Below are 20,628 nucleotides of genomic sequence, written 5' to 3' on the forward strand. Positions count from 1 at the left end.
GAAGTTATAAAGTTATGCTACGAGCGCGTATAAATAAAGATAATTGCCAAAAGACACTAAATAACTACCGCCTGGTCTGATTTTATACCATTTACATAGAGAAAAACTTTTCTTTTTTGTAAACATATATAAGTGACTCCTATTAAATATCATTCTTTCGGGTTACTATATTTATTAAGTGCTTTTTATTTATGGGTTATGTTTTATATATTTTTCTTTAGCATACGTTAACAAACTCATAAGCCCTGCCTTGAGTTGGCATATATAATTATATTGAATCATTTTTATAAAATATAGGTTACCTAATAGAAGCAAATATTTCTTTTTCTTGCTTGTATAGTATTATTGCTATTTGTGTGCTTATAATTTTATATTATAAAATTTTCAACGGTCTAAATAGCTTGAGAAAGATTTACTCGAAGGTTATCAAAACCTCAAGCCAATTAAACCATTGTTTAGTAAATTAAAAAATATATAATATTTAATAGTAAAAATTTCTTTAGAGAAACGATTAATAATTTTTAAGTTGCAAAAACTTTCAATTTTTTATTGTGGTAGCTTACTGATTGCAAGCCCAATTATACAAAAAAGTTTTTATTACGAAAACCCATTATTAAGGAAGAAATCTTTTTACTGGGCACGTGCAATCAATTAAGCTAATGTTTATCCTATTAATATCTGATTCTTTGAAAATAATTTTCTTCTATCTAAAAGCATTTCATGTTAGCATTCTTTTCTTGGCGAATTTTTATATTATAAAACTCTTCTTTCCGCTGTTGCGACAAATATAAAGGATTGAGACCCTACATAGACACTGAAAAAATATAATTTATAAACAAGCATTCTCATCATGACTTTAAATTATTTTCAATATTTTTAATTGGTTACACTACCTGGTAGGTAACAGCTAAGCAAATATTTAAGACTTTAAAGTTTGCTGTCCGCATTATTGCGTTACTGCTACAGTGCACAAAAGAAAATACATAAAAAAAATTTTCTATTAAGTTCTTATGTAAAAGCTCTAAAGTCTGCTATGCTAAGGCAGTTATCGAATATATACACTATCTTGCCAAATTGTTTTCAATGTTTTTCAGTTTTTAATTTAATATAGAATAACTTTTCAATAACGTAATGTGTTCCTTTAAAATTTATACACAGTAAACTTCTATGTTATAGCTACATTTTGTTAATACTTGATCTTTAAATGGTTTAATATTCGAAAAAAAGATATGAGCTTGTGAAATTGAAAGAATATAAAAAGAATTTTGCACGCAGAAAAAATTTAATTTAATAAACGAGTTTTTTAAATAATTAAGTATAGCTCGCTTTCGCCAGAATCACTACTTGTTTCTTCTTTGGCATACTGGCAATTGGATAGTAGCATTAATCCGGTGTTATATCTCACCATTCTGATTGTTCAAGCGCCCAAACCTCGACCCCTCAGAATTTATACAGGACCAAATCATAATCGATCCCCCACGTTTATACGTTTGCACCACCTGGTGATCAAGTATTATTCGATTATCGCCGGATCGCTTCCAATACTAATAATACCTTCTGAAGCCTATCAATTGATCTTGGTCTCGTCCGGGAAATTTACTTTTTCCCAGTCAGAAAAGGCCCATTTTTCTACTTCTTCGCAAACTCAAATTTTAGTTGCATGTAACGGCCTGTCAAAGTAGGTTTAATCAACTTTTTTTTCGCATGAAGACCAGAAGAATGTAATGCTCTCGATACGTTTCGGCCTTGAAGCTGATCTATCTAATGTTGTTTTAATGATCTCTCTAGCTTTCTATGCAGGTTCAATTGCACCAAAATCATTGGTCGCACAAGTCGAGCTACATGCAGGTTTTCCAAGATCTTTGGGAGCCCAGGCTCCTTGCAAGGATTTGGATCATATTGAGCTTTGATCTGGGGTATTATGGCCTACTGACACTTCGTTCACGAGCGATCCCAGTATAAGGCCTGCCTTGATCTAAAAGACATTTTACATCTTTATCTTTATCGATTGAAAGTTTGCGCATTATTAAATTAAGGTCTCTAAATAAGCTATCCTTTATAGTCACTCAAAGGCTTTAAAGAAAACCCCCCTAATGAGTGATCATGAAAATTTCGTATGAAGATTGAAACAATCTTGCACGTAGGAATCACGTGCAAAATCGTTTAAATTGATACTTAAATTTGAAAAGAGAAGACGTAAAAAAGCAATTCCTCCACCAAAACAATCTACATAAAATAGATCTCAATCTAAACTTATATATATGTATGGGGGATATTGTAACCAATTAATTCGTTACAGAATTTTTACGAAAAATTATAAAACATAGTAACAATTTAATTGGTGGTGTAAGGTAAAACTTCTACTTTTAACATTCAAAAAAGTTGCTTAAGCGTTTATATGAAATTAAGGGTTGTATAGAGGCAATAAAATTACTTAGATTGTTCAGGTTTTTAAAACTCGATTTTTGTGTGTATCAGTTCAATGATAACACCAACTGGTAATTGCAAAAAATCTTATCTTAAAGCTTAAAGTTCTATTAAACGTAACTTTAATGCAGTTGGAAGTTGATAGGTAGTTCATTAGAAATCAGTCAATTTTAAATAAATTAATTTTAATATAATCTTGAAATTCTCTGAAAAGATTTTTACATTGCGTCTAATAATAATTTTAATTAAACAAATGAGATTAAAAAATATTACAAACGTCTAGTTCGTTAGAAGTCATAAATTTTAAATTATATACAATGAGATTAAGCATTCTCTAAATAGAATATTATATTGCATCTAATTATATTTTTTTTTCCTACAATCGTTTGTTAAAATAAGTGTCATTACCGCCACTTTAATGCTTACAAGTTTTACCTTTACAATTAACTCTTCTATTACTATTACTGGTATTATGTTCTACTAATATTCCAGATTTGAGACCTTTTGCACTTTTTATCCGTAAAAAGAGGGGCCTACGAATTCTTTACGGGAAAAGTTGGCCCAACTTTATTAGAGACATCCACCTCTTATAATGTTCTTCACATCGCGTACTTCAAAAAAATATTTTAAGTTTATCGTTCGCGAATAAAGGCTTCTAGTACTTTATTAAGTCACCCGTTTTATATCGTAACTCTTCTTTAAAAGCTTCAACTCCTCCCTTCAAGAAGTCCGGTATTTCCTATTTCTGGTCATTAAGTAGTTGCCTCAATTCGCGCTGCTGCTCACACAAAGCTAGCAGTAATGTTTCAGTGTTAGCTAACTCTACAGAAATTCCAAGAAATATCAACGTTAATGTTACTTTTTAAGTAGAGTATATAGGCAAGAGACACCCACTCGCGTACTCTCTAGGGTTGCCTGTAGGGGCTTATAATAATCAAATTGGTATAAATAGAGGAAGCAAGTTTATTAAACTATTCCACAACTGCGCACAAAGAAGGAAGAAAAAGGGGGGCCGGACGCTTAGTGCGTTCGTATAATAGATAATTAATTAAATATGGTTATGTGGGTGACTAGCTTTCCACGTGCATTCTTGCTGAACGATTTGGGAAAGAAAAAAATTTCTAGCGTATAGTTCGTTCGAAGTCCTTAAATTTTATCCTAAATAAATTTGTTAATTTACATCTTTTTAGCATTCACTGTAAAGCTTTTTATGTTGCATCTAATACATTTTTCTACCTTAATTGAGAATAAAAAAAGTTATTATATATAGTTCTTGTAATTATTAAACTTTATGTAAAACTAAATTTATCTTATCATTTCTTAAGATTTTTATTTTTCTCCAATATTTTTTCTACCGTCATTAAAAAAAAAAATTATAAACGTAAACCTAAGTATAAGACTTCAAACTATATGCTATATTAAATTAAATTTATTATTTTTTTTAGCATACTCTAAGCAGATTTTTTATTGCATCTAATAACATTTTTCACCACAAATTAGAAAAAAAATTTATGAACGTAAAGGATATTATTAATACTTTTTTATGCGACCAAAAGGGGCCCGCGAGTATAGAGTTTTTACTTATCAACTATAAATAACAGCATATAATTCGGTTTTCTATAAAATTGTGGATAACTATTAAAGCTATTACAGAACTATTAAGTTAAAATTGAAAACATTGAAGATAAAAAAGTTTTTTATATATTTTTACTTGCACCAATGGAAAAAAAAAAGTATTAGCTCAGAGCGAGGGTTTAAATCGTGCATGGGTGTACCGTTTTATCCCATTTAAAAACTGGAGAATTTGTAATTATATTCTCCATTAATACCTGTTTCATAAAAAGCAGGATTTCGCCTATTACATTATGGACTATGAAAAAGTATCAAGATGAACTTGATAAAATTCCAGATCCAAAGCCGTTAGCGCTGTTACTTAAAGAAAAGAAAGAAGAGGAGCGTCTATTACAAGAAAAATTTCATAAAGCTCAACTTATTTCAAAGTCGGAGCAGCTTACTACACTTCCTCCGGGGAGTTTAAAAGAGGCTACAAAAACCAAAAATAACCATACCGAGGTGGTTGTTTCTAATAATACTGAAGTTAAAGAATTAAAAAGTTCGGACCAAGAAGAGGCTACTGAAAAAATAGAAAAAAAAATTGAACTTTCTCCTCTCGAAGTTCAATCTCAAGACTCTTGTACTAGCTCTTGTGGATTTTTATTAAACGTTAGCAACGAAGAATCTAATCTTAATTCCAAAGAGTTACCTGTTTCTCCAGATATTCTATTCCAAAAACTTGAAGGAAATTTAGAAAAATCTACCCTTTTTGAAAGGACAAAGAACAAAGATGAAACTGTGGATAGTAGTTTGAAGGATTGCTCTTTGCATCTATCAATAGAAGAGAATGCTACCATAAAGAAACCCAAATGGGCCGAAGTTTCTGACGAGGAGGACTTGGAAGAGAGTAGTTTTGTTAATATAATATGTGATTCGTGACTAACTTTTTCTCAGCTCGGAATATTTAAAATTATAAGTAATACTAATTATAGATGACATCTTATTTAAATATCTTTTTAAATTTCTATAAAAATTTACTTAAGTTTGTTTGTTAGAAGATTATTTATTATAATATTATGTTGTATAATACTAAATATTTTATATAGCTATTATAGTTATTAATATTGGTTAAATTTCATAACTAAATTTGAAATTTTCGTTTTTATTATAATAATAAGCTTTTTTTAAGATATAACTTCTGCTACTATCTATTAAATTGTCCGATATTGTTTAAATAACTTTTCATTATAACTTTAATATAATAGTCTTAGGAATTCTTTTATTCTCAGTTACACTTAGTAAAGTTTTAGTTTTATAAATATTGTTTAATATATTATATGTTCAATTATATGTTGAAAAGTAGTATAATAACTTGTACAGTTATTAAAATTGCCTATAATTAAAAAAAAATTTAATTTCTAATTATATTGGTTTTTTACTTTAATATTTTCCTATTACTTTTCCAATTTATTAAATAATACGACAACTCATATTACTAATATGAAGTTTGTTTTAAACAATTTTTAAATTTATTATAAAATTAATTTTTTTAATAATTATATTGGACTTATAATTATTAAATATTCAAGGTTAGTAAATTTACTTTTGTATTACTTTTCATCTTTAAAATTATATTCTTAATGTTTTAGTTTAGCATTTTTTACAGCTCTGATTTTTTTTTATTAATAAATTTTTTTTCAAATATTAATATTTAACTTATTATTTTATAACTTCTAAAAGAAGTTTGTTTGCGTTGTCTGTAGATGTAGTAGAAAAATAGTTTAAAGCGTTACCTTTTTTATTTATAGATCTAAAGATTAATAATTGTCTAAATCAAGTTAACATAGCTTTATGGGGACGCATACATATTACTTGTTATTGGCATTAAAATAAATATATGTTATTACTATTTATTACTTTTATTATTACCATTACATTATTAATAATACGCTTTGGAATAAGCAAACAACTTTTCAATTAGCATTTTTTTAAGCACTCCCACGCTGGTAATAATATGCCTAAAATATATTAATTATATTTTATAAATCACAATAAATATCCTTAACACACACGAACTCAGAAAGTTTGAAATGTAATTTTTCTTAGTAGCACAGTAAAGAGCAAACGTTTGTGTGATTTACGTCGTTTCTTTATTTTCTTGTGAGAAGTTCTTTATACAAACTTCTTTATTATAAATTTCTCATCCATTATAATATAATGTTATCGTCTTTTAACAGCAAAAAAACGTTATTCTTTTTAAATAAAAATATTTGTGAAGAAATTAAATTATTTATAAATTTATATTAAATAATTTTGTTTAACTATACAACTCTTAATATTATTATTAGAGCTTGAAAAAAAAGAAAGTTTAGTTTTTCAAGAAAAGGATGTTATTGATATCTTCGAAGAGGCTGTGACTGCTCTTTCACCTGAAGATGAAGAAGATTCAAAAACTCCAAACATTGAAACTAAAACGCCAAACGGCACTGAACAAAAGGAAAACGTTATAAAAATGTAACATACAATAATTATTCACTATTTTTTTAAGCACGAAGCTGCACGTGGTTTGTATACCAGCCCGTGGGCAGTGCTCTCTTTGCGTTTGCATGGAAAAGGTATTAAGAGCAACACTTTGTAAAAATGTAGTTTATAGTATTAGTCATACAATATTCTTTAAGCACATACTTTCTTGACTAGCCAGAGCGCGGTTCTTTTCATGCTTTCAGAACTATAATAAGGGCAATACGTTGGGAAAAAGTAATTATAGTAATGATCGTTCACTATTTTTCAAGCATGTACTTTGTTGACTAGCCAGGGCGCGCTTTGTTTCGTAATTGCAGAAAAAAGAAATGAGCTGCCGTGTGTACTATTATATACTTGACGTTTTCGGTAACTATACGCAAATTGTTATTGCATATTATTTGAAGAGCTGTCGGTAAATAATAATTAGTTTTCAATTACTATTAATTTATTTTTTTCTCGCTGTTGGTATTTAAAAAACTCCACATGTGGTTTTATAAAAATCAATATAATTGATTTGAAGTTGTAACCTTTTCAAAAGTAGGTAGAATTATAACATTAAGAAATGTTTTAAAGAATTCATTGTAAAGTTGTGGTTATATTTATACGAGTAGAAAACTAGAAATTTTTTTAAGTTTCAAAGAATTATTTTTTACTAAGTTAAATTATTAAATAAATTATACATTTTTTATTTTTTATAGTAATAATCATTTGAAGGTACTTTCCAGCTACTGAGGGCTGCCGGGATGTACACAATTACGAGCGCCTGAATCGCATTGACGAAGGCCAATACGGAGTAGTTTACCGCGCAAAAGATAAACTTACTAGTGCGATTGTGGCCTTGAAAAGGTTGAAAATGGAAAAAGAAAAAGAAGGTGGAGTATTTATTTGTTAACAGTCGTCCTTCTTTTTTTTTTCGCTAGCAACTCACTATTGGGCTGACTTCACTTTTTTGAGTGGGCTTTGTTATAGCCGAGTTGACTGTTTTATAATTATTAATATAGGCGCTTTACTGTTATTGAAATAAATAAGAAACATACAAATTTTTAATATATACATGTAAATAATTGTATTATCATACACTATTAATATATTAATTATTATTTGAAGGTTTTCCTATAACTTCTCTTCGAGAGATTAACTGTTTATTGAGATGCAAACATCCGAATATTGTTAATGTTAGAGAAATTGTAGTCGGCAGGTTTATAAAGAAAACATAAACTATTATTAGTAGACCAGAATATTACTTATATGAACTTCGCTTAGCGGTATGGACGATATTTATATTGTTATGGATTATGTTGAGCATGACCTTAAAGGTATTGATATATGATTGGTTTTAAAAAATTGTTTTTAGTGAAGATTTATAATTTTTGTATAAAAAGTATTTTAAGGATTTTATTTCATTATTTACAACGATTTTTTAGTAGTGAATATTATAATAAAAAATGCTTTTATATGAAAAGTTTTATGTCTATTTAAATTTTTTTTAACGATTTTTTAATCACATGGAATGCTCAGTTTTGTGAATTTTAGTAAATACTATGATTGGCTTTTTCACACCAACATTTTTATATTAGGGAATTAGATTTTAATATAATTATCATTTCTCTACATTGCAGAATTATGTTAATAGCGCCTTAATAAAGTTTTTCTAACTTTTTTTATCTTAATAAGTATTGTGTCTTTTTTCCTGAAAATAAAATTTATAATTGTGCTTAATAAAAATATTTCCTATAATATAATATTTGTCAACTTTTATAATTACATTATTTAGTTTTTACTTATCTATTTTTGTCTACTTTATTATTATTATTATTATTATTACTTTTAATTTAATTTTTTATCAATTTTTTTATAATTTTTTAGTTACTATTTTATATAAAATACTAAAACAAATTTTTTCTTACTTAATGCTATTCTATACTTCTATTAGTTATTATAATTATTTTTACGTGTTATTCTATTATTTTGTAGTTTATTACTATTATTATTATTATTATTTCATTTTAAACTTTAGCTTTAATGAGTTCCATGAAGGAACCCTTTAAGTTGTCCGAAACAAAAATGCTACTTATGCACGTATATTTTAATTATTATTAACAGATACTTTACGTAATCTTGTTGGTTTTTGCGAACTTGCAAATAATAATAATTATAATAAACCATTAAATTACATTTATACTAATAATAATGATAATTGCAATAGTAAAGAAAATTATTTATATACTTACAATAGTAATAATAATAATAAACTAATAACAATAGTAAAGATAATTTTATTTATATTAATAATTATAATAATAATACTTATATAATTAAAAAAATTAACTCTTACAATAATAATAATGGTAACTTTAGCTGCTTAGAGGAGTCGAGCACATGCACAAAAATTGGATTCTTCATCGAGACTTAAAACCTTCAAATCTTTTACTGAGCAATAACGGCGTTCTTAAGGTTTATTATTATTATTATTATTATTATTATTATTATTATTATTATTATTATTATTATTATTATTATTATTATTATTATTATTATTATTATTATTATTATTATTATTATTATTATTATTATTATTATTATTATTATTATTATTACTATTACTATAATCAGATCGGCGACTTTGGATTAGCTCGGGAGTACGGCGATCCGTTAAAACCGTACACACCATTGGTTGTTACGCTCTGGTATCGCTGCCCTGAACTTTTATTGGGTTTGCTATATTTATATGCTTTTCCCTCGCAAACGTATTGTAACCTTATAAAAAAAATTTACTTAATAAATTATAAATAACTTTTTATTTATTCTACTAAAGTTTTTTTAGTGAAGCTGAATGTTTTTTTGAAAATGATAATAAAAAATTTGTTATGTATGTAATAAACAAATAAAATCATCTAATTTAATAAATAAGAAATATACATGATAATATTGAATACCTTTTTTTCTATTCATACTTCTCCTTGCTACAGCAAATGTTGGATATTGTTTTTCCTTCTTACATTTTTGCTAAAAAATATTATTAAGCAATGGAAGTGACACTTTTTTTTCTTATTTAATATTGAAGTTTAAATTGTTGGCGTCTATTCCTACATAATTTTTATTGGTATTGAGAGAGTTATATGAACAATAAAAATATAGATAAATTGAAATACATTGGTTGGCTTTTGTTTATAAGTATTTGCTTTTAAATCTCCAAATGTTCTGTTTTCATATTTCCTTATTTTTTTGGATATATAAGATATTAATAATAAATTTATAATTTCATATATTCGTGTTCGTTTTAAAACTTTATCATCTACTGACTTTAACTACATTCTTATTATTCTTATTGATTATATTATTATTACTACTATTGTAGGGGAAAAAATGTATTCAACGGCCGTTGATTTGTGGTCTGTTGGTTGTATATTTAGTGAACTTTTGTTAAATAAAGTTCTTTTAAAAGGTTTCTTCTCCAAGTTTTTTTTTGGCATACCTTTATTTTTTTTGCTAAACAGGAACTTCTGAAGTGGCTCAGCTTGATCATATCTTCACTCTTCTTGGCCGACCGTCGCAAAGAGATTGGCCAGATTATGACAGTTCGTTAATTATCGCATTAAACGTTTACTTGCCGCTTTGTATCCTAATTTGCTTCATTGTATATGTATTTGTTTCAGTTTGTTTCTTTGGGTCAATATAAGCTTTCTTTATAATATTGGTAGATTTATTACTTTTGGTAATTTATACTCGCCAACTTACAATTTTACTATAGTAATATATTTAGTTAGTGCTTAGAAGCTTTCTTGTGTCTTTTATTATCATTATTCCAAGTGCTTAATTGCTGCAACTTCTAGCCTTTGGTGGTTTTTGGTTAATTTCGTACCTTTTGTTGCCATTTTATTAAACTTGCTCTAATTAGTTATCTTTTTAATGTTGTCATTCTGTATGCTTAAATGTGTAATTATGTATAGCTTTTTGTTTATTTGCATCCTTTCGTCGGAATTGCACACAATTATGAGGTTTAATGTTTTTTTTGGATCCAATTTGCCATCTTTTTGCTTTCTGTATTTATCCACGTATGAATGCTTTGGTAGTTTTTTGTTTATGAATTCTGATATTTTTATAACACCTGTTATCGGGTACCTTTTATGAAGCTTTTGGTATATTTTAACTCCATTAACTTCTTTAGACTCTCATGATTTTTTACGTATAAAAAAAACACTCGGCGCGTACACACCGATTTCTGTTTTTAAGCTACCCGTGTAGCCGCATGTTGACTCCAAATACTGTTATAACTAGTTTTATTACTATTTTTAGAATATCCTAGTTAATTTAGTATCGGTCTTAACGGGTCTAATTGCTTATATATTTCATTGTACAAATTAAAATCTATTATTTATTTTTATTATTTTTATTAAGAACTTCCGAATGCGAAAATGATCAAATTTGGGCGGTATTCATTGGATCGTTATGCTTTATTAAAAGAGAAGTTCCACTTCATGTCCGGTTTGCTTTTTATATGATTTTTTATGACCACTTTCTTTCAAGTTTTTTTAAATAATTTCTATTATTTTATTTTTTTGGATCGTAAATAGTTACGGAATTAAAAATTTTGAAAAGTATTAATTTTTTATTATTACTAATAATATTACAACTTCATTACTAATTTAGTATTTCACTTATGTATAAGTATTAATATACCTTTTAAGACTTTTAAAAAAAGATATTATTTATAAGTAATGAACTATTAATATTATCTTATTTAAATATGCATTTATTTTTTTTCAAGTATATTTTTTCAACTTTCTTGCTTGCTTTATAAGTATTTATGCTTTATTGAATATTATGAGTAGACACGTGGCATTACACAGCCGATTTTTTCCCGTTAGATACGTGCTCAATGTATTGTATAGTTTCGAGTTTTCTTATTAGTAAACTTTACAAAAAGAAAACTTTGTAGTTTATAAGTTTTTTACTTTTTCAAGTTTATAGAAATATTTATATACTTATTGTGTACTTTTATTATGGTTATAATGAATGATTTAATAATAAACAAATGGTTATCATTACTATTTTTTAAGAAACTAATTATTTTCATGATGACTTTTTTAATAAATTAATAAAATAATTTTTTATATACATAAAATAAGTTTATAATAATAATAAAACATGCAAAAGCTATAAAATTTTTGTTATATATATTAATATATTTTTAATTAATAAAAATTTTTATAAACTTTTTTAAACGAAGTTCTGAATATAATAATCATTATTATTTATTTTATTAGTTATAAAATAGTAAACTATAAAAAATATAACATAATTTATTTTATTTTTACTTATAATACAAATTAATTATATTTATTATACTACTATTAATAAAAGAAGTTTATACAGAAATTATCTAGTAAATACAAATTATTTTTTATTTATTATTAGTTTTGTTACTGGAAAATTATCACTATAAAATTTTTTATATCCACTGAAAGTTTATGAGGATAACGCAAAAAAGTTTTCGTTATTTTTAATTTAATAAACTTCTGTATCTTATAAATTTGTATTATGATAATTATTTATAAAATAATTATAGTCTAAAAGTTTTCTATATTTATTAAAATATATTATTAGTAAATTTACAAAAACTTTATTATCACTTTCTTATTTTAGTTGTTTATATATTTTCAGCAAGAAAATAATAATACAAAAGATTCGTGATGATTTTTGATTGATAATGATATAAATAGTAATAACAAAAATATAATATTTATTTTTTTATATTAATTTTACTAACGAATTAATATTAATATAAGTTTTTTTTAAAAAATAAAGTACTAATAATAAACATAAAATTTTTGTTATTAATATTATTGAGAAAATAATAATAATAAAATCTTTATTTTATATAATATATATAATAATAATAAAATTTGATTTAGAATTTTTTTATATTTTTATTTTTATATTTCTTTTTCTAACGAATTGATGTTAATATAAAAGTTGTTGTCAATTTTATTTATTCATTTATACTTTTGCTTATTTTATTTTTTATTTTTTTATGATTAATTTTTTTAGTTTATATTATTTTTAAGTTTTTTTATAATAATTGTTACTTAACAATAATAAACAAGATTTTTTTAATTACTAATATTATAGAAAAAATAATATTAAAATTTTTATTCAAAAAAAATTTATTATAGAAGATAATTTCTATTTTATATATGATTAAATTTTTTTTATTTATTATTAAATTTATATTTTTATAATTACTTTTTTATTTTTATTTATTTTGTTAGAGTCTGGCATAAATCTTCTTAAAAGTTTTTTATGCTACAACCCGAAAACTCGCATATCCGCAAGCGAAGCGTTAGGGCACTTTTTTTTTAAACAACATCCAAAACCCTCAAGTTCTGGTTATTTTTATATACAAAAAATATTATTATTATTTTATTATATTTTTTTATTAAAATATTTACTTATAATATTTAAAGCAGTAAACTTTTTTTTTGTTAATAAAAAATTTTAACTGTATTGTGTTCCTTTTTTTATTTAAAATATTTTATTAATTAAAATTTTTTCCTTAAAGCATTAAATGTTTTTTCTTTTAATTTTTTAAATTTTTATTTTTTATAGTTAATAAAAAAAAATTTTTTAAACTATACTAGAATATTTATATAACATTATTGCTTAAAGCAATAAATTAACTTTTTATAAACTTTATTTTTTTTTAGTTATAAAAATTTATATATAGCGGTAAAATATTTTTTTTATATTGAAATAATTATTTCATTAATATTTGTTCTTAATGCAGTAAATTTCTTGTTTCTTTTAAATTTTTTAAATTTTTAATATTCAGTTAATAAAAATAATGGACCGTACAATATAATTTTTTTATTTCTATGATAATATTATAAAACTTTTTTAATATTTAAAGTATTTTTTGTTTATATTAATTTTTTTTTTACTGATATTATTATTTTATTTTTTTTATTTATTAATTTTTTATATATAACTTTTTATTTATGGCATATATATAAACATATCTGGTATTATAATATTTTTTTTAATATTAGTATTAAGTAGTTTCTTTTTTGTATATATATTTTTTTTATTTATTTAATATTTTTAACTATATAATTTTTCTTTATTAGACATCTCAATAGTTTTTCTAATTATCTAATTTATTTTTAGGTGCTAAACAATTTTTTTTTATATTTTTATGTTAAAATATTTTCATTAAATATACTATTGAAGTAATATGAAATTTTTATGCTTAATTTAATTAATTTTAACGATAATTATAAAATAATAACAGTAATAGAGAATAACAGGCTTTATGTAATTTTTAATTTTCTAATTTTATGTAAAGAAATTATTTAACTCAAAATTAATATTAAATTTATTAATATTATTAATACTTTGATTAGTTTTTTTCAAGACATATGTAAAAGTAGTATAAAGTTTATGCTTTTTATTATTATTATTTGTATCATAAATTTTATTTATTATTTTTGTTAGTTTATAAATTTTATTATGGTAAGTAAAATTATATTTAGTATTTTTTTTAAAGTATAAAATTAATACTAAATAAATATTATTATAAGATTTACTTTTATAGTAGTATCCAATTTTTGCTAAAATTTCTTTTCATTTTTATTTAAATCTAAAGATTTATAATTTTTATTTATTATTTTTATTGACATAAATTTTTTCTTAATAAGTTTTTTATATATTTATTTTTAACGTATAGAATTAATATTGAATTTAATAAATTTTATTTAAAAATTTAATTATTAGATTGACTTCTAAAGTAGTTTTAAATTTACGCTAAATTTTTTTATATTCTTGTAAAAGTCTTTAATATTATTTTATTTTTATATTAATTTTTTTTTTTAAACTTTAAAAAATTTTTATTTGTACTTAATAATTAAATATTTTTTATTAATTTTATTAAAAACTTTATTTATATATATATTAAAAGTAGTATATATTATTATTTTTATTATATTAGTAATTAGTCATTATAACTAATAATAGTACAAAGGGAACAGACTTTACGTGATTTTAATATTAATTTTTTTATAAACCCTTATTACAATAATTTTTATTATACAATTTTTAAAGTAGTATAAAACTTCTTTATGTTTATTAATTAAGTGCTGAATATTTCTTTATATTATATAATTTTTTTATAATTATTATTTTATTATTTTTCTATAGGTTGTTTAATTATTATTTAGAAATGGTATAAAAAAGTTATTTTTTTTTTAAATTTTATTATATTTTAATTGATTAATAGTTTTGCTAACTTTTTAAATTTATTTTTTTTTATATTTTTTATGTTTATATTTTGAAAATTTTTTTTATTATTAATAAAATTAATTTTAAAAATTGGTTTATATTATTAAAAAGTTTATTTTAGTTTTTTATAATATAATAAAAGAAGTGAATTATGTAACTTGTTTAATTTTTTTTGTCTCTAAAATTATTTCTAAATAAAGTTTATATAATTAATATATTTTGTAGAAGTTTTATTAAAATGTATGTAAACTTTACTTAATTTTTTTATTTAGTATTTTTTATTAATATTTTTTTATTTATATGTCTTTATAGTAAATATACTTAATTTTTTATAACTACTTTTTACTTGAAACAAAATTATTTAAATATTTTATAATAGTTTTATTAGAATATATTCAAACTTTTATTATTTTTATTATTAATATTTTATTATTTATATTTATTTTTAATAAATATACTTAATTTCTTATTAATATTATTTTCTTAGAATAAATTTTTTATTTTTTTTATGTTTTTTATTGTCTTTATAATATTTTTATTTGCAGTAGAGAATGTTTTGTTTTATGTTATATTATAACCACTTTTTATTTTTTTAAATATTTTATTATTTTTCTTATTTAATGTAATAATTTTTACTTTTGAGTTTTTAAATTTATATAATGAATTTTTTTTTATTTTTTTTATTTATTAACGTTTTTTTTTAATATTCTCTTTATAATATTTTTTAACTGTAGTACAAGATTTTTTATTTTTTATATTTAATTTTTTTAATTAAAATTTGTATATAGAATAATAATTTTTACTTTGAATTTGAGTTTTTATTTTTATTTAAACATATAATATTTTTTTTGTAGTATACTTTTACAGTAGTACAACTTATTTATTTTTTTAAATATTCATTTATATTTATATTTTTAAAATAAAAATTATCATATAACATATATATATATATTTACTTTTGAATTTCCTTTTTTTATAATAATAAAATTTTTCTTATTTATTTCAAGCGTTTTCTTTTATTAAACTTTTTTCATAAATATTTCCTTTAAAGTTTAATGCTTTTTTTATTATATTAATAAGTTTATTATTTTTTTACTTCCGTCACTTCTTTAAGTTTTTTATTATTTTTAAAAATTTTTTGTTTACATCATTCAGTTATTTACTACTTATATTTATAAAAAATTTTATAATAATAGTTCTTCATAAAACTTTTTATTTTTTTTTTAAATTATAAATTAGTTTTAGATTTTTTTCTTTTATTTGATATTTTCATCACTTTCATTACTCTCATGTTTATAGCTTTATCAATTTTTTATTATTTTATTAGTGATTAATATTTTTTTATATTTTTAAATTTTAATATTAATAATTTTTATTTATTTATATTTAAAACTTTTATTCTGTTTGTATTATACTTCCTTACTATTATTTTTAAGCACTTTTTCCGACTTTTCCGGCGCGCTCGAAAGGCGAAAGAAGGCAGTTGGACACTATTCCCGCACCCGCTCCGCATAATCCTCTTAACGACGTGATGGCGGAATTTACTGTTGATGAATATGGCACCAATCAAACGAAGAATAAATAGATTTATTGTTGTATAACTTATTTTGTTATATTAAATTTTATTTTATTTGTTTTATTATGATTTCTTTTATATTTATTTTTGGTATTTAACTAATTTTTATTTATTATAATTTTATTTGTTTTTTTTTATTTTTATTTTGTTTACATTTATTTTCTAAATTGTTTAAATAATTTTTATTTTTATAAAAATTTTATTGTATTTTGTTTAATTTTTAAGTTGTTTACATTTATTTTCTCTTTTTTTTGATAATTTTTTATTTTTATTATAATTTATGTTTAACTTTTATACATTTTTCAATTATTTTTACCGCATTTTATTATATATATATTTTTATAATTTTCTAATATCCTATTTTTGTTGGTTTTATATTTTTATATTATAGTATTAATTAATATTTCTTTTTCTTATTCAGTTTTATATTTAAAATTAATAATATATTAATAAAGTTTAGTAATTATTCTATCTACTAAATTTGCTATAAATTTTATAATTTTTATATATTTTTTTTAATTTCTTTTAATTTATTTTACTTGCTTATAAATAATATTTTTAATTTTATTATTTTATTTAAAATTTCCAATGCATTCCTATTATATTAACATTTTTATTTTTACATCTGTTAATTTTGTATTGATATTAAGAAAAATATATTATTTTATTATTATTTATCTTGATTTAAATGGAAAACCAATTAAAAAAGTTATTTTTATTTTATGTTGAATTAATTCTTTATATATTATATAACTTTTCTTTTTTAATAATATACTAATTTTTTTATATGTTTTATATTTTTTATATATATATAAATTTTAGTATATATTTTCTCTAAATTTTTATTATATTATTTATGTTTATCTCCATTTAATAATTTTTTTTTATATTTATTATATTCATTAATTTCATTATTTCTTTTGATTTAAATGGAACGCACCAATTAAATATATTATATTTATATTTATATATTTATTAATTTTACTTCTCAATTATATTATATATATCACTTTTTTTTGCTTTATTTTATTTTTTTATAATGAAGATTTATTATTTTTCTATAAATTTTATATTTTTTAATTTTTATAATTGTTTTATAATTAAATTTTGTTTTGATTGTTTTATTATTTTCATTTTATTTAGTTTTTTTTTTAAATATTTATTATAATAATTATAATTATTTCTTTACTTATTACGTTATTTGGACAAACCAAAACATTTTTAATGTTTCAGTATTTATTATTATTTGATTTAATATTATATTATATTATTTTATATAATATTACATTTATCGAAATAACTAAGTATATAAAAATTTTTATTATTATTTTTTATTTCTTTTATTAAATATCAATTCTATCAATTTTTTTACTGCATATACAACAAACAAAAGTTTTTTCAAAATATAACATTTAATTATTTTTTTAACGCTAAAACTTTTAATATTATCTTCATTATTAATGAAAAAAAAAATTCAATTTACTTACTTTTTATTCTCTTTATTAATTTGTAACTCCGATACTTTTACGTTCTATACACAAAAAGGTTTTTCTGTAATATTAGTTATTTTGTAACTACAATTTTTTTTTTAATTTTTATTGCTTATGAAAATTTAATTTATATTATTTAATTTATAATTTTTTATTTTATATACCAAAAAAGTTTCTATAAGTTATTACAATTATTCATTATTAAACTTAGAACTTTTTTTTTTTAATATTTTTGTTATATATGAAAATTTTATTTTATGTTAATTCTATAATTTTTTTATTATATACACAAACAAGTTTTTTCTTTTAAATAACATTTATTTATTTTTAAACTACAAAACCTTTTTAATGTTTTTAATAAAATTTTATTTAATCCATATTTTTTTTTATATACAAAAAAATTTTCATTTTTCTTTTTTTAAATCTTAAACTTTTTTTATTTGTTTATTATATATGAAAATTTTATTTTCTTACTTTTTTATATTTTTATTAGCTCTATTAATTTTTTTATTTATATAAAAACACAATAACGAAATATATTGGTAATTTGTATTTCAAATGTTAGATTGTTTCTTTATTTGGTTTATTTTAATATTAAATTGAGACCGAACAAGTGATGTTCATTAATTAACATTTTTGTCTGTAATTGGTTTAATTTTCGCCTTTTTCAGTAATCTCGAAGTTTTTGTTTTCTTCCTTTTCTGGTTTTTTTTTATATTGTGCTAAAGTAAACACCTATAAGAAGAACTTAAATTTTTATATCCTTTAATTGAAACATACAAATCGTCATCAATAAGTGGTAGATATAAAAATAACTACACCAATGAAATAAACATGATTTTTACTCTATTGCGCAATAAAAAAACAAACAAAATTGTAATTGTAAGGATCTTAAGGTAAATACAGCCAATCTGGCTTCCTTTTTTGTGCCTCCTTTTTTGTTTTTGTTTTTTTACTAAAAGTTGCCAAGTAAAATCCAGTATGATCTCCAATCGAATAAATAATGCGAGCGGAGTTTGTTACGGCCAATGAAAGCTCGTGAAGGTGTTAAGATAAAAAAGTGTTGAGCGAATAGAATTGAGCAAATTATAAAATAAAAGAAAAATGGTTTAATATTTTCTTGGGAATTATATTCCACTGCATAATTATAGCGAAGTTTAAGGAAATGGAGAAAAACTTAAAAATTTGTTATAGCTTTTCATACGACTATCTCGTAGTAACCCTGCAAACTTTTCAGCTGCTGTTGAATTTCTAAGTTATGGCTTACGCAGCATTTATTTTATATTAATAGTTAACTTATTAAACAAAAATACTTATAGGTTATTTTTATAATAACGCTCAGGGATTACAGAGCTTTTACATTAAAAAAAAACTTGAAATATAATTTTACAATGAAAAAATAATTACTCTTTATTTGCTAATTTTTAAGAATGCTCAGGATTTATAAGAATCTTGTACACCGAACAGGATCATAAATTATAATTTATATACATTTTGCTATTTGGAAAAGTAACTTTTCCCTCTTTTTCAGGTTTTCTTTTGCAAAGAAAACGAGTTCAGAATCTTCCTTTCTGTTAACTTTTAATTCATTACGTTTTTCAAGTATATCCAAATACTTCAAGCATAGCCGTAGTCTTCCTTCCATAAAAAAGCTGTAGACCATGGTAGCCAGTAGATTGTAATTTACTTCTAGATTTCTGCTTACAAGCTCTTCGTAGTAATATTCTGCTAACTCAATATTTCTTGTATATAAAAGGAATTATTAATTTTCTTATAATAGAGATGATATAATAAAAAGTAGTAACTAAATGGGCACAAAGCGGTACCTGCTACGAATGCATGATATTATTATCATTTTATAGGTTCCAGTATCTACGCTGGTCTTCTCCATCTTAATTGACTCAAAATATTTAAGAGCACTGTGTAATGAACCAGTTTTTACATACCCTTAAAATAGACATTTAAAAGCTAATCTGAGAAGTAAAAATAAGGGCTAGAGTACCTTCAAGTACTGCCGTACTTAAAGACGGAATAAGTGGAATATTCTGTTCCTGAACATTTTTTATAAAAAAATGGCATGTATCGTAAGATTTTATTTTCAGACAACCCTTTATAAGACTCGCATAAGTGTAAGAATCTATAGGGACCCCTGTCTTTTCCATTTGGCCTAAATACCTATTGTTAAAGGTAAACTTTTAAAATCCTTATAAATGTTATTTATATAAGTACAGAATAATATAAAGATTCAAAGTAAAAGTTTATAGTACTTAAATGTTATGGTAAGCAAGCCACTTTTTAAACAGTTTACTAGGAGAACGTTAAATATCGCTGTGATCCAAGAACTTGCAGGATGAGAATTATCTTTATTGAAAGTAAAAGAATAGGACTTGCACCAAAGAGGAGGCCAACGACCACGAAAAGAGATTAATAATTCATCAAAATGTGCTATAGCCAAAGATGATTGTTTACTTGAAAATAAAAATTTAATAAGGGCTAAATGAAAGTGTGGATCCGCTTGAAAGGTGGTAACTTTCTTTAATAAATTAAAATCCAGGTTACTAAAAAGCAGTGAGTACGCTTTAATTGTTATAAAAATCTTGTTTGTTTGCAACTTTTCGAAATAATTTGCCAATATTTTAACTTTAGTAGCTGATTTATCCACATTAAAACAATTGTTATTATAGTTAGCAAAAGCTTTGGGATCGACAGCCATATCTTTGTTATTGCTTAAGTCTTTTACTGAGTTATTACTGTGGTTAAAATCGCTTTTAAGTACGCTTT

The 20,628-nt window shown here is 22.3% G+C and overlaps 1 protein-coding gene across 1 annotated transcript; it reads left to right on the plus strand.

Annotated features, from left to right (window-relative positions):
• Nucleotides 1-4,794: 4,794 nt before the first annotated feature.
• Nucleotides 4,795-16,366, plus strand: LOC135119641 (cyclin-dependent kinase 11B-like). Its single transcript, XM_064044032.1, has 13 exons — nucleotides 4,795-4,888; nucleotides 6,330-6,495; nucleotides 7,219-7,376; nucleotides 7,612-7,702; nucleotides 7,768-7,820; nucleotides 8,522-8,583; nucleotides 8,863-8,958; nucleotides 9,118-9,217; nucleotides 9,863-9,949; nucleotides 10,002-10,082; nucleotides 10,903-10,989; nucleotides 12,777-12,893; nucleotides 16,218-16,366. Coding segments are annotated over exons 2-13 (1,083 nt in total). The 5' UTR covers nucleotides 4,795-4,888; nucleotides 6,330-6,493.
• Nucleotides 16,367-20,628: the final 4,262 nt, after the last annotated feature.

This window comes from Zophobas morio, unplaced genomic scaffold (genome assembly GCF_036711695.1).
Source record: "Zophobas morio isolate AGI-343-1 ecotype UQ-CSIRO unplaced genomic scaffold, CSIRO_AGI_Zmor_V1 ptg000277l, whole genome shotgun sequence".
Classification (NCBI taxonomy): Eukaryota; Metazoa; Arthropoda; class Insecta; order Coleoptera; family Tenebrionidae; genus Zophobas; species Zophobas morio.

Excerpts from the sequence above, each read along its gene's own strand:
- LOC135119641 (XM_064044032.1), top strand. Across the intron at positions 7,377-7,611 it reads AATGGAAAAAGAAAAAGAAG|GTTTTCCTATAACTTCTCTT; the intron begins GTGGAGTATTTA and ends TATTATTTGAAG. Across the intron at positions 7,703-7,767 it reads AGAGAAATTGTAGTCGGCAG|CGGTATGGACGATATTTATA; the intron begins GTTTATAAAGAA and ends AACTTCGCTTAG.